The sequence below is a fragment of the Pelophylax lessonae genome (genome assembly GCF_965119305.1).
Source record: "Pelophylax lessonae genome assembly, chromosome: 6".
NCBI classification, from domain to species: Eukaryota; Metazoa; Chordata; class Amphibia; order Anura; family Ranidae; genus Pelophylax; species Pelophylax lessonae.
Genome location: NC_138773.1, coordinates 227784392 through 227800126, shown reverse-complemented (window position 1 = coordinate 227800126; position 15735 = coordinate 227784392). Strand labels below are relative to the sequence as shown.

The 15735-nt window shown below is 44.0% G+C and overlaps 1 protein-coding gene across 7 annotated transcripts in view; it reads left to right on the top strand.

Moving 5' to 3' along the window:
- The window catches only part of AGAP1 (ArfGAP with GTPase domain, ankyrin repeat and PH domain 1), a 627710-nt gene that overhangs the window by 543835 nt on the left and 68140 nt on the right, over nucleotides 1–15735 (top strand). For 4 of the 7 annotated variants that reach the window (XM_082260665.1, XM_082260664.1, XM_082260661.1 and 1 more), the window contains one exon: nucleotides 8821–8895. The exons of the other annotated variants lie outside the window; for them this stretch is intronic. In XM_082260665.1, coding sequence (XP_082116791.1) covers nucleotides 8821–8895 — 75 coding nt within the window. The remainder of the gene's footprint in view (nucleotides 1–8820; nucleotides 8896–15735) is intronic. 7 annotated transcript variants of the gene reach the window in all.

Here is a 15735-nt window from a genome sequence, read left to right as displayed (position 1 = left end):
GCCTACGTTATAAAGTCCATGTTATTGATCATTGTATGTCATTGGATAATGCATTAACTTTATTCCATACTTTGTATAAATTTATTCAGCACACAGTTGATTCAATTTATACAGTACAGCTGTATGTAATTGTATGACTCCCACAATGTGTTTTCTGTCCGTTTGTAACCATCACAGGTTTAAAGTAATTTGCGTTCTGATTTTAAAATCCTAAATCTATGTTCATGTATATATGTAGGCACTTGGGATTCACTGATGAAACCTCATACAGCAAGATGCATCACGTGTCCTGTCTAGTTCAAGGATATTGTTGTGAATGGGACAAAGCTACCAATGGGCAGCAGATAACCATCACTAGAACTAGGGATGTTGTGCCAGTGGTGACTTCTGCAGGCACCAGGGTTTCTGCTCCGTGTATAGGCAGGCAATACAAAGCTTACCAAAGGTAGCTTGGTGGGTTGGATTATGTATTTACTATTCAGTAGTTTTCTAACACCTGTGGGTAACATACAGGCTAATACAGGAATCTGTAATACACCTGGCACTTACATTTTAAATTTGCTGCACTAACCTCAACTTCAACACTATTGTATGGGGCCTATTGACCTAGCTTTATATCAGAGTTCACCCTAAATAGACTTACATTTCTATTCTTTTTAGCACACAGAGCTTATATTTCAGCATTGTGTTGGCAGCAATCCTCATTTACGTTAAAGTTTAGCACAACATATTTTCTCTCCGATCTGTATTCCTCCTCAAATAAGACTGTTCATTACAAAATAGTCACTCTTCATAATCATGAAGCCTGCATTCACACCTGAGCGGAGAGTGTTCCTGGTGACTTTGAGGTGGTGTGGTTTTTTTTTTTGGGGGGTTTTTTTAAGGCATTTTTGCATGTGTATCAAAACTTCAGGAGTTTGTTTCCTGGGATGAACAAGGAGAGGCAGTTCTATAGACAGAGAGGAATTGTTCAGGCATAAAAAATGCACAAAGACGTACATTAACATGCATGTCATGCATATGCAGACATTCCCATCGATATCTATGGAACCAAAAATGCCTGAATATGCTCAAAACAAAGTTCATACTTTAAGCGTGGAGTAAAGGGGGACTGAGCATACAGGTGTGAACAGAGACAATTAGAAAGAATTGGATTCTGCATAGTCAAACATTTGATTCCCCCATTAACACACTCTGTGTTGTTGGGAGAATCCCACTATGGATCTATTGTATTCTGACAACAAGGGGAGTTCCCCACCATCAGAATACAATGCTGGCTATAGCTGGCGCCACTGATTGAGCTAAAAACCTGACAGGCTGGTTGTACAGAAGTCGATTGTTTTCTGTACAACCACCCTGCCCATAGATGGATTGAAATTCCGTTTGTCTCTGCTGAACCAGCCAAATTTCAATCCATCTATGGCTGGCTCTAGTAGGTGTAATTATGCATAATCAGGCCTAGGGAAACAAGCAGACAAATGCTCAAGTGTGAATTGGGTCTTAAAGTTATTATAAAGGTTTTTTAAATTAAAATAACAAAACATGTTATAGTTACCTGCTCTGTGCAATAGTATTGCACAAGAAGTATAAATTTGTAGCGCTTAAAATTATTGGTAAAAAGTCTGTATAGTTAAAAAGAAAGGTCCTTTAAAATCAATCCAAGCAATAGATAACCACGTGTGGACGTAAAATATTAGTGTACAGTCCGCTTTCCCTTGAAAGGCCACGTGACATAGACCACCACCAAGAGAGGTATCTTAAATACCCTTACCAGATCTCACCATATATTGAGCAGTACACAGATAAAGACATCAATAGGCATAGAATCGGTTCCCAGTAGATATCCAAGGTACACTGAGCCCCGGCTCACACTTGTGCGAGTGCGGGGTTCGCATGTAATGTCGGAGCGTACTGCTCCTTCATTACATGCGATCGGCTGTGCGGTGCGAGTTTAGCCATACACTTTGTTTGGCTAAATTCGCACCCGCACCCGCAGCAAACTCGCACAGGACCCTTTTTGGCAGCCGCATCAGGATCGGATCGCACAGCGGTTCACACTTGTGCGATCCGATCCTTTGCGAACTGCAAGATCGCACTGCGATATGCGATCAAACTGGGGGTGTCGTTAAGATTACATTGACATCCCCAGCGTATCGCATATGGCAGTGTGAACTGCCGGGGGTGCGTGTGCGATGCGGGAACAGGCTGCCGATTCGCAGCCTTCCCGCATCGCATAAGTGTGAACCGGACCTCAGTCATAAACGCTGATATCCTCTCGCACTTGATCTTTTTTGGAATCTATTCCATCTCTGGCCACTTTTTTGGAATCTATTCCATCTCTGGCCACTGTTTGTAGCCTTTCTGGCCTCAGCACCGACTTCTCCAGCCTTCTGGTGTGTGGAGATTATCTCCACACACCAGAAGGCTGGAGAACTCGGTGCTGAGGCCAGAAAGGCTACAAACAGTGGCCAGAGATGGAATAGATTCCAAAAAAGTGGCCAGAGATGAAATAGATTCCAAAAAAGATCAAGTGCGAGAGGATATCAGCGTTTATGACTTAGTGTACCTTGGATATCTGCTGGGAACCGATTCTATGCCTATTGATGTCTATATCTGTGTACTGCTCAATATATGGTGAGATCTGGTAAGGGTATTTAAGATACCTCTCTTGGTGGTGGTCTATGTCACGTGGCCTTTCAAGGGAAAGCGGACTGTACACTAATATTTTCCATCCACACGTGGTTATCCATTGCTTGGATTGATTTTAAAGGACCTTTCTTTTTAACTATACGGACTTTTTACCAATAATTTTAAGCGCTACAAATTTATACTTTTTATGCTTTATGATTTTTTCAGGATCATTTTGTGTAGCTGCTTTTTATACAATTTTATATTCATTTATGTAATTTATTCAATCAAGTGCTATATGAATTCTAGCTAAGTGGTGCATAGCGCAGCTATTTTATACTATTCAATAGTATTGCACAGAGTGGCCCTGAACCTCCTCTTCTGGGGTCCCCTGCCGACGCTCTAGGCACCTCCTTTTCTCTGAGTGCCCCCCATAGGAAGCCGCTTGTGCAAAGTGGGCTGTGTGTGTCCATAGGCTTACGCAGCCTGGCTTGACCCCACCCCTCACTCCCTCCTCACTGGATTTTACCTGCAGGAGCCAATGGTTCCTGCTGCTACCAGTAAAGCCTGTGCAGTGAATCCAGGAGGAGAGCAGAGTGGGGCTGTTGGTGGGGACAGTGCTAATTGGAGAGTGGTGTCAGGTAAGTGTTTTTGGGAGGGGGGAGAGAGGCAAAGAGTGCAAGGATTTTTACCTTAATGGATAGAACGCATTAAGATAAAAAACATCCTGCCTTTAGAATCACTTTGAAGAAAACCTGAAAACAAGTACTCATCTGTGAAGAGTAAAATATTCTTTCCTCTTGATGTTTATATATACAAGTCCCAGTATAATTTTTTCAGATAGATGCTCTTCATGTAATACACTGCTATAGAATCCCCATATTTTCCTGCTAAATACTCTTGTTTATTCTTCCAGGCACCCTTGCTGTTCAGGACACAATATCTGTAGAAGCTTTGGTGCATCAGTGATTTAAACATCGAGAGCTCTAATTAACCCTTTTGAAATGTGATCCTAGTTAAAGCTCTCATCGTGACCATAGGATGTGCAGGGTCTTATGTCCATAGCTGTTCCGCACCTGGACATCCTGTGTGGTCATTCTGTGCACCTGTATTGAGAGCATTAGGATTTCCCCATAATTAGAGATGAGCAGAGAGATCACAGCAATAGTAGTGTGATAGTCATTGATTTCTCTGTGGGCAGCAAGGGACCCAAGTGAACTCCACCAAAACAGTGTATGTAATGACATCATTCAGAATACTGAAGCTGTAATTCCAGAATGTCAACTTCGTTTTAAAGGGCCGAATGAATTTCAGTTTTAATACAAATGGCATAAACAAAATGAGTGAATCAGTGACTGTGGCATCTTTGTGAAAAAGAAATAATCTTAAAATGGACAGTTTTTCAAAAAGAATTTCAAGCAGTTGCACTCCCCTGGTGTATCTGTATCATACACAAAGGGGTCCTACATCTATTGTACACCAGCCAGCATGTCTATCTGAATTCTACCTAGAGCAGAGTCTCTGTGTATTATGCACAGGACATTGTGTGCTTTTAGTTTTTAAAGATCAATCAAGATGCATCTGTATTATACTCAGAAGGTTTTTGTGTCTCTACTTTATACAAAGGACTGTGTGAGTATTTTTAAGGTGAGCTTTACCATAGGCAAGAATTATCAAGTGCATTCATTGTGTTAGGTTTTCATGTGTGTATGTTCCTGCCATGTTGTCTGGCATCATTTACGTTTTATGCAATGTGAAAAAATACTGCACGTTCTGATGACCAACACAGCTACTTCATCTGAAGGCAGCATCTTATTATTCCATGCTCCCAGCTCTATGACATCTTAAAGCTGGTTCCCAGCTAGGGCTGATCTGATGAATACACAGTTGAAATGCATATATGAAAACTGCTTTATCTGGCCAAAGATTTTTAACTCTATGTAGTCATTCTTGTGATCCAGGCACTTCTGTCAGAAAACCAGTTCTTAAATTTCTCTTCACACTGCCTTGCATTTTAAGCAATATAGCTTTGTCCAGGTCCCACCTCAGCCTGGCATTGGACAGTGAAGGAGCAGCAGCACGTTGATGAAATCATCCTTTTGCTTTCCCCTCTTTTAAGCATATTCGTACTGTCATTTACAGCATTGTACAAATTGTTATTAGTTCCGAGTGCTTCTCTTCCATTGCTCAGTTCATGCTAGGTGCAGCTGTGCAGGGGATTACAGAGGGCCGAAGGTAGAGGTAGAAAGCGGGAGGGAGTGTCAAAGAACTACCAGTGCGCTGATCAGGGGGTGGGGTGCTTAGCAACATGTTACACCCTAAATATGGGTGTCAATATAACATGTTCTTTAGGGCGAACCTAAATTTTAAACAGTGCAAACAATATGAAAACATTAACAATACGTATAACAAGTAATCTGCCAGCCTTTTCAAACAGCTTGACAAAATGTGAGCAAGATTATGAAAGACCCTGGGAAACAGCAAAACAATAAGAATCTGTGCTTGCTATATATGCTGCATACACAGTCTTTGCACCCACAAAATACTAGTTACTTCACCACAGCGGACAGCCTCACAGACACAAATAAACCTCAGGACAAAGGAAGGGCTGACTTTTTTTTTTATTTCATTTTATTAAATGCTTCCATTACACATGTTTTTATGCACACATAAAGGATATAGTTTGACTGAGCCTACCTTAAAGAAGAACTTCACTTAAACCAACAACTCTTGAGACAATGAACACCTTTGTCAGGTCTATGTACAGCATATTGTATAGAGTGCAGGGTCAGGAGTAAGTAACAAAAAAACAACATGGATTGCTAAATTCAGAATGAGCTTTACATTCCCATTTGAGTCCTCTCTTACATCAAAGTCCACAGCATTCCCCCTGTAAATCAGAGTCCCCTTTTTCATCTGTGTCCCCAGAAACCCAACTTACATCAGAAACCACTTACATCAGTGCTTCCAGAATGCCCCCTTACATCTTTCAGAAACCTCCCTTACTGCTGTGCCTCCAGAGTGCCCTTTTACCATTCTCTTCCAGAGTGCCTCCTTACCATCCTTCTCCAGAGTGCCTCCTTACCATCCTTCTCCAGAGTGCCCCCTTACCAGCCTTCTCCAGAGTGCCCCCTTACCAGCCTTCTCCAGAGTGCCCCCTTAGATCCTCCTGATTTTCCCTTCCAGAGTGCCCCTTTACATCTTCCAGAGTGCCCCTTTACATCTTCCAGAGTGTCCCTTGCATCCTCCAAAGTGCCCCCTTAGTACTGCTGTACTAAACTTTGTATTCCAACCCTTTATCTTCCTTCAGCTTTAATCTCCTTCAACTGTCACCTTTAACTCCCTCACTTGGCCTGAATGCCTATAGCAAAGCTTACTAGTTTTTAGATGTGGTAGCATTCATTTTCTTTTTCAGTATTTTGCCTTCAATCTCACCTGCCTATTCTGCCAGTAACCTAGTTCTGTCCTATGGTGACAATGTTAAGTCACTATACTGTGTGGAGGGGAAGCATGGTCACCCTAGGACAGGACTACATTGCACAATCCTTCAGTTGTTCCTCCTATACAGTCTAAGCCCTAATGTAACTGAACATTTGAAAACCTCTTCTTAACGCTGGAAGTTGACAACTAGTAAACAAAGCGTTTTTGCAGATAACAGATTGTACTGATCCCAAATGCCTACAATGCAGGAAAAACATTTCTCTCTCTGTCTGATCTCTCTCTCTTTGTCTCTCTCTTTGCCTGTCTCTCTGTCTAGCTGTCTGTCTGTTTTGTTCCCTATTGCAAATGGTCAGAAATGTTTCCTGAAAATGCTTATAAATGTTTTTACCGCATTTGCACACTGTTACAAGCATTTGGCATATCAAATACCTATAAACTTCTGCTCTGAAGGAACGCCACTGCCTCTAAACTACTATAAAGAAAAATCAGTGTACATGGACAGATAAGATAACATAGAGGAGAGTTCAGGGGCTGCTAAAAAACAAAAAACACCCAACTGCTCAAAAACGTCCACTTATCAGCAGCAATGTATATGAGGCCTAAAATTACAGTTGGAGTTTGATTGTGTTTAGCTATATAGACTTATTCTCTTTAATCATCTGCCATCTATGATTTACCTGGTGAATCTATAGTTCAGTTATTTGAGTACCTTTCCTTTTATACTCTTTTTGTTCTTATCTCTTATAATGTTCTCATGTGCTGCTTTTTCTGTTCACTGGCTTGACATTATGCCTCTTTCCATTCTAAAACCAACTTCAGTGTAATATGTATTTAGAATATCAGCTTTCCTAATTCCTGCATTCCTGTTTATTGTCCATTGCTCAAATCATCTGCATCACATAAGGATCATTGTTTCTTTATTGTATGTAACAAAACAATGTGCTGTGGGACATATATTGCAGTGAGTGCCAATTATATCCACACACTGTATTGTTCATAAACCAGTTTACCTGTCATTATTTTAAAAATTGTACACACACCTTGGTGATCTAATAATTAACAGGAATATACAACTTTTACATATTGTTTAGTTTATTTATATATATCTTTCATGTTGTCTTCTAGTGTGCACAGTTCTACAGTTGTAGCATGGCCATACACTGAGATTGTTGCACAGTGTAGTTGAGTGAAATCTGTGTGTTTGGCCCCATTCACACAGACATGAAACTCTGTAAGCTTCACTTTTGAAAATGTCCAGCCAGATTGGACAGCTGTCATTGTCTGTTAGCCCCAAAATGTTATGGTGCAAATGACCAGTGGTAGAGCTTGCACTGTGTAAAGCAGGAACCACCATTTACCATAGTGATAATTGGAGGTCTTTTGTGAGCCAATTACTGCTGCCAAGAATACCAAATTAGAGGGCTCGACTGTATCTAAACCCAAAGCCAAACATATAATATATTGCAGCTTAACAGTCCTTAGATGTGGTGGCTGCATTTGTTTTTTCTTTTCAGGGTAAGAACGTTCTCGGCAAGTACAGAAAATACCTATTGCCAAAAATGCAGTGTCCTTTTTGCTTCCTGATAGCTTGAAAGAAAGCACAAAGAACCTTATATGTACTGTGTAAACTATTGATTCAATTAATCCACCATGTGAGGGCCCTTTCACATGAGCCGGCTGATGGGGTCTGCCTGTCAGTTTTTCAGGCGGACCTGATCAGACCCTCCAGTCTCCTCTATGGAACGGCAGGTGTCAACGGACATATGTCCATTGACACCCGCCGACATCCAATCTAATCCTATCTGCTAAAAACAGACGGATGGGGGTCCATTCCCTATCCATTTGGCAGATCGGGTCATGTGACAGTCGTGTGTAAACGATGGTCCGTTTGCATCTGACTACCCATAGGGGAGAGCGGGCTGTGTCTGTGTGTGGGCACGGATCAGCGGACAGATTCCCCGCTGGGCAGACAGACTACAACAGAATGCAGAGATGTGTGAAGCCCAGCCTATGTAATAGCCTTGGCTTCTTCCATAGATACAATGGAAAAATCACACAGGATTACCAGGTAAAAATACCAGGAAAAAAGGCATAAAAAAAAAATCAAACAAATGCAACCACTACATCCAAGCACTGGTAAGCTGAAATGGGTTACATTTTTTTATTTTGGGGGGAGAGGGGTTTAGATATGCTTTAAGAATGCTGGACCTCATAGAGCTACACACCTGTGTTTACTTTCTTTGAAATGTATGCAGTGCAGCCTTAATACCTATATTGCTTCCCAGACCTCAAATGTACCCGCGCTACACCTTACTGCACCGTTTGCTTGCCTTTTGCCTGGAAATTGAGTGCTCTTGCTTGCCTTTCACCTTTATGATTGTTTACTGCTCCACCTGGTGAAGTGTAAATGGCTGCCTAACACTCAGACTTGTCAGCATACTTCTCCTGCCTTGCATCTGGAGCAGTGGGCATGCCTAACTGCTTGCCACAAGGACCAATGCTATATATTGCATTTCCAAGAATGAACGCTGACATCTTCCAGTTAACACTAAACTAAGACGCAAATGGATGTAATGGTGAGACTGAAACACTAATACTTGTATGTGAAAATCTCTGGTAACGTACTTGCGTGTACAGGACCTCCTTCCTACCCCTTAGGCCGTCTGTCTTTCTCTCCCTTTCTCCTTTCTTTTTTTCCCCATTTATTTTCTTTTTCTCCGTTTCTCCTTCCCTTTTGCTCTCTGGATGCAGCTAAACGCAAAGCATGGAAACTAAACCGTGTTGGCAGCCTGCGAAATGTTTACAGCGGCAACGCCAACACAGAAGGTAACACGTGCCCCTCACTGAGCCCCCCTCTGTCCTTGCTTTCTCTGCATGTGCGCCCTCTACTTTATTTGCATGTCTTTCCCACAAATTGCACTGCTTCTTCCTCTGTCTGTGTTTTATGTCCTTGTTCTTTTGCTGCTCTCATATCCAGGAAAATATTTGCTCTTTCATTCATTGTTGATGAATGTGGCTTTTCCAAATTCAAATTTAATACATATAACCTGAACTTGACTATGACTGCCTAGAATTTGTTTTCACCTTTTAAGTCCATCCAATAATCAGTCTTGGAGTTTTGGGCTGCGCTAGGGGATGTAAGCACTTCCAGTAGTGTGTAACTGTTCAGGATGCTGGTAGTGAAATACAACAGGTCCCATTTTTCACATCAGGGTTCCTATGTCACTTTGACTGAGATTTACTGACACCCTTGCTGATATTTCTGTTGTTTCCTATGGCAAATTTACTTTGGGTGATCAAACTGTTTTGCTTAGCCTCATGCCAATAGGAAGAAAAAATGGTCTCTGTAGACCCAATGCTGAGGTCACCCATTTATATCCTGGACAGTTATAGGCCCTTTGTCAGTTTCCCTGGCGTCCACCCAAAATAGAATCTGCAAGAATAGCTGTCTGTGTGTGTCATAGCTAACAGTTAAATGCTCCCTCTCGCATTTTTAGTGCAGGATACAAAAAGCAAGGGACAGCCTGGTTGCGGTGGGTCATGTCCATACTTAAGACCCAGAGTGTGAGTAATCAAACAACTTATGCCATAGCATTAAACATGCTGTGCATTTTGTTGTCTGTATATGTGCATTCTTTTTTCATGCAGACGTTTCCATTCTTTCAACTCATTTGAGCCCCACGGAATGCATGAAGAATGCATGTCTTATGTAGCTTTTAATTACGTGTTGCTGTTATGTTAATTTAAGGCTGAACTCCAGGCAAAATAGTTAAGGTTTGTCTGCAGCAGCCATCTTGTGACTTGCCTAAACATGGTCTCCTTTCAACAACAGAACCTCCAGAGACCAGATATCAAGCTGTCATTGTCACAAGACCCTCTTTTTAAGTTTCATGCGACCAATCGGCCGCGGCTGCTCTTTCACTTGCACAGAGTAAGTTGTCCAGTTACAGCCCTATGTAGTCACCAGTTATACAATACAGCGTGAGTGGATCCTTTATGCGGATCCCTTGCAATCTTTTCCTGGTGATGAATGCCCATCTAATTTGATTGTCAGTTCATACAAATGAGAAAGTCCAGTCCTGCCGGGGACATTGGCATATGGGGGTGGTGACCAGAAAGAAGTGAACTACTCTGTCATCACCCACAGTGTGGCATACTGAGCTTTATTGTAACAATCGGCACAACACAGAAGACCCTTCTTCCTGTGCCTGGCCATAGCAAGGATTTCAGCCACTACTAGTGATGTCACAGGTAAGTAAAACTTTTTATGTCTAATTAAAAAACTTTAATATTTAAAAGCATTAGGTTTGTGGACTATGCTTGGGGAGGGGTAAAGCTATGGGAGTATTTTAAGGTGATCTCAGAGTTGAGCTTTAAAGAACTTATATTTGTGAGATGTTTGATTCCTGGTGCACTGTATTGAATAAAAATCTGTTACGGTGTGAAGTGAACTGGCGACCAATCCGCTGCAGATATCCTGGTATAAGGGAAAATTAGCAACCCCTGCATGTGATGGAGAAAACGTACCCTATTCAGTGTGATAGTTTCTCCTGTTTAATATTATTATACAGAATTTATATAGCACCAAAAGCTGTACAACAGGAAGGCAGACAGCACATTTACAATCCATTCCAATACAGGAGGAATCAGAGGGCCCTTGTCGTTCGAGCTTACAAACTACTTTGTCATTTTTTTTAACCATACAGGTGTTTATAATGTAGCTAAGAACTCTTATAGTGTGACGAGGGGAGGGATGTTTTGTAGACGTGCAAAGCACAGTAGGGCAGGGAAAGGATCACAATCTTAACACTAAGTTGTGATTCTTTAGAAACATTAAAGAATAAGTTTAGTTATGTTAAAAATAATCTGCATTTCTCTTTCATTCATTGACGGACACAGCTCCAGAATCTTCTTGATCATTGGGTTATAGTGCCCCCCTCAGGAGTAGGACACTAGGCAGAAAAACACTTGAAATGCTGATGATCGACAGATATTGAAAATATGAAGGGAATCGTCCTCTGAAGTGGGGATGCCACTATTGCACGAATGGACTCCATTCGGAACTTCTGTACCCGCACAAGCGGTTCAAAGCCTTGAGGTCCAGGATTGGATGTACCTTGCCTTCCTTCCTGGGAACTGTAAAAAGGTTTGACTAGAAATGTTGAAAACGTTCTGATTTTAGAACTGGAACAATCACCCCTTGTAGTAGAAAGTCTTGCTCTACCCCGAATAGACCCCGCAGGTGGTCTGGGGACAAACGCAGATTGGAAGGAAAGAACCACACTGGAGGGAAAGACCGAAAATTGATCTTGTAGCCGAACCCAATCAGTTCGTGGACCCATCAGTCTTGAATCAGGGAGGCTCATGGGTTCAGAAAGAAGCAAAGATGTCCCCCCACCTCAGACATGGGTGAGGGGGCCTCTTCAGGCAAAAAAGAGGGGTTGTCTGCAGGTCTGGAAGAACCTGCTCTCAGCTTACCAGATCAGGTCCTCTTGGAACCTCCGGAGGAGGTCCTGACAGACTTAGATCCTTTGTCTTGAGATCCTGAGGGACAAAAAGGTAGCAAATGAGCCGTGAAAAAAAAGGGCCCACGTCAGTGACGAGACACCTTGCCCCTGGCATCCTGTGGAAGAAGAGTACTTTAAGACCCTTAATGATATCATCCAGGTAGATCCAAACAGGCAATCTCCCAAAAAAGGGGAGAACAGATAAGGCCTTCTTGGAAGACTGGTCTGTAGACCAGCATTTCAGCCATATTATGCACCAAAGGTCCACTGCTGTCAAAGACAGCCTTGCCGTGGGTACCGTAAAGGGCCAGGCTTTTAGCTTTGGCAGTCTTCTTTTACCTTTCTTTGGCTACGCATTCTTTGGCTCGCACCTTTATTTAGAGGGTCCGCCACTTAGATTCCCCAGTACGGTCTCCGTCGCCTTTGTGGGATCTCAATTTGCTGCTGTCGGTTCTCCTGTACTAGCCTTTCGTAAATATTTGCGAGCTTCCTCTGCTTACATTGTCCTAGAAGGTAGCCTTCTTGGTGGCTATTACTTCTGCACACAGGAGCTGGCGGCGTTGTCTTGTCGTTCACCTTACCTGATAGTTCACAAAGCTAATGTGGTGCTTCACCCTTGTCAGTCATTCCTTCCTACGATTTTTTCTGGTTTCCATCTGAATGAAGACATTGTGTTGCTTTCCCTGTGTCCTAAGCCTAAACATCCTAAGGCGATTGCCTTGCACTCTCTGGATGTGGGTCGGACGGTCAGGGTGTACCTTGCGGCAACTGAGTAGTTTAGGAAATCAGCCCTACTATTTGTCCTTACGGATGGACCTCACAAAGGGTTGGTCACGTCTGCCATGACCATTTCCAGATAGACAAGACAGACAGTGACAGACATCAAGGGTCAGGTTCCTCTGTTCCTCCGCATTCTACACAGGCGCTTTGTGCCTACTGGGCCGTCCGCAATCAGCCGTCAGTGGGGCAGGTTTGCAAGGCGGACACTTGGTCGTCTGTGCACACTTTCACAAAATATTATAAAATAGATGTGCTGGCATTTGAGGATGCTGCTTTTGTCCGCAAAGTTTTGCAGGCCCATGTTTGAGAGGATTAGTCCTCTTTGAGAGTGTATTTTTGTTTTTTTAGGTGAGCTCCAGTTGTTCTTGGTTGAGCTCCATGTTACCTGGTTGGCTAGGGTTAGCCTTTTGGGAATTTTTCTGCTGTGTTTTTTCCCACCCCTCAAGGTTAACACTGCTTTGAGACATCCCAATGGTCAAGAAGAATCTGGAGCTGTGTTCGTCCGTGAAGAAAAGAGAAAATTGGATTTTGTCTTACAGTAAAATCCTTTTCTCTGATGTTCATTGACGGACATAGCACCCACCCCTCTATTGAGTTGGGTTATTTTTCTTTTGATACTGTTTGCAGCTAAACTGAATGCCTATAGCAGGAAGTGGGAGTATACTCCCTGGGACTGCCCTATAGGCGTGGTAAAGTTTTTTTTTTCTTGCCTAGTGCCCTACTCCCTGTAGGGGGCAGCATAACCCAATGTTCAAGAAGATTCTGGAGCTGTATGCGTCAATGGTCATCATTGGTCATCTTTTTCCATAACAGTTGGGTTATACTGCCCCCTACAGGAGTAGGACACTAGGCAGCAAAAAAGTCTGGCTACGCTTATGGGCAGTCCCAGGGGGTATAAGCCCTCTCTCTGCTATAGGCTCTCTATGTTTTTTTCTGCCTAGTCAGGAGTAAGGACTTAGTTCCTTGCTGGGATCTCTGGTGCAGCAATTTGTTTTCTTTTTGGATAGAAATTTTTTCTCCTGTTTTTTTCCTGTGAGATCTACAATCAACTGCCGAACTGGGCAGCGGGCTAAATAATCTAGATCCAGTGGTCACCTCCGTCAGGCCAGCGAGTGCGCGCAGACCTCTTTCAGTGTTTTAAACTTTTTTGGGGGGTCCCCCTGGTGACTCATGGAGTCTTTGGAGCACATCTCTCCACCTGATTCCCTCTCTGAAGCTGCGGGCCCTCCTGGTCCCAGCCATTCATTGATGCATTGACGGTGGTCCTGGAGTCCTTTGTGTCCCAGGTGGAGGTGGCTTTCGGGCAATGGGCTAGCAAAAAGTGCTGGTCCAGGGGCTGTAGTTTATCTGTGATGCCTCTTTGGATGCAGCTCCCCTAGTGGATTTTTGTTTCGGCAGTGGTCCTTCGGCGTGTCTTTTGGCTCAAATGCTGGTCTGCAAACTGGACTTATAAAAAGGCCTTGACTGATCTTCCCTTTCAAGGAGTTTGTCTGTTTGGAGCTACACTGGATGACATCATTAAAGGTCTCACAGAGGGAGAAGAGTACCTTTCTTCTGCAGGCTATTAAGGGCAAGGAACCTCATCGTAGATGTGGGCCTTCCTTCTCGGCTTATAGGAAGTTTTTTTGTCACTCAGGGGTGACTGACAAGGGCTTCCTCAGGAGGATCCAAATAAATCTGATCTGGCAAGCCGAGAGCGTGCTTCTCTAGACCCACGGACATGGCTCCTTCGGCATGAAGGCGTGCCCTCACCCGTATCGGGGATGGGTGGACATCTTTGCTGGTTTCCGGACATGTTTGACTTCATGGGTCCACAAAGTAATTTGGTCCTGCTACATAGAAGTTTCACTCTTGTCCCCCGACAAGGTTCTTTCCTTCCAACTTGCACCTATTCCCGGACCCCTTACAGGGTCTCTTTGGGGTGGCATAAGACCTATTACTTCAAGGAGTGATTGTCCTGGTTTCCGACTTAGGAATGATTTCAGGGTTTTTACTCAAACCTGTTTACAGTTCACAGGAAGGAAGGCAAAGTGTGTCCAGTCCTGGACCTCAAGGTGCTGAACTGCTTTGTGCGGGTGCAGAAGTTCAGAATGGAATCCATTCGCACGGTGGTGGCATCCCTGCATCAGGGGGATTTCCTTGCCTCTATTGACATTAAAGGATGCCTACCTTCACATTCCAATATGTGCCAGTCACCAGCACTTTCTCCGATTTGCCGTTGGAAAGGAGCATTATCAGTTTGTGGCATTACCCTTTGGTTTCGCCTCTGCTCCTCGGGTCTTCACAAAAGTATTAGCCCGGTGCTAGCTTTGTTAAGCCAATGGGGGATGGCAGTACTGGGCTACTTGGACAATCTCCTGCGAGCGGAGTCTTCTACTGCTCTGGTGGAAAACCTGGAGATTACAATACGAACTCTGTGGGAGTTCGACTGGATTCTGGAATTTCAGAAATCTGCTCTGGTTCCATCCACAAAGCTGGACGATCTGGGCCTGACTCTGGACTCGGCCTTAGGCAGAGTGCTTCTTCCTTTTGACAAACTACAGAAATTGCAGGATGCAATTCATCTCCTGCTGTCCAGCAGATGGTCATCCCTCTGGACTTGCATGCGGGTGCTGAGCCTAATGGTGTCTACCTTCGAGGCGGTTCCGTTTTCACAGATTCATACGAGGTCCCTGCAAAGGGAGATTCTGGCCAAATGGAACAAGACTCCGCAGTCTCTGGACAATCAGATCCGGCTTAGTCGGGGAACAAAGGAGTCCCTGATATGGTAGCTTCGTTCTCCGGTGCTTCGGCTGGGCACATCCTTCCTCCCCTTGTAATGGACAGTGGTCACCACGGATGCCAACCTGTCTGGCTGGGGAGGTGTCCTCAGCAAGCATTCTGCTCAGGGGATCTGGACCATTGGACTGATTGTCTTCAGGGTTGTCCAGTGCGCCTTCAATCCGACAGTGTCAAGGCCGTGACTTATAGCAATCACCAAGGGGTGTCCTGGCGGCTCTGGAGGTAGCCGGCATTGTAAGGCGGGCAGAAAGGTTCATGCCCAGGGTGGGCAGGCGTTGGACCAAAGGGAGTGGTCCCTTCATCTGGAGGTGTTTCATCAGTTGTATCTCTAACGGGGCATCCCCGAGGTGGATCTGTTGGTGTCTCGGCTCAACAGAAAGGTGCAGAGGTTTGTGGCTCAGTCAGGGATCCTCTGGCAGATGCCACAGGCGCGCTGGTGGCCTCGTTGGGTCAGTTTTGTCTGATCTACGCCTTCCCTCCTCTCAAGCTTCTGCCAAGACTTCTACGCAGGATCGAGGCAGAAGGAAGTTTCCGGTCATCTTAGTGGCTCCGGACTGGCCTGGCTGGGCTTGGTACACCGATATGGTGCGGCTGGTCG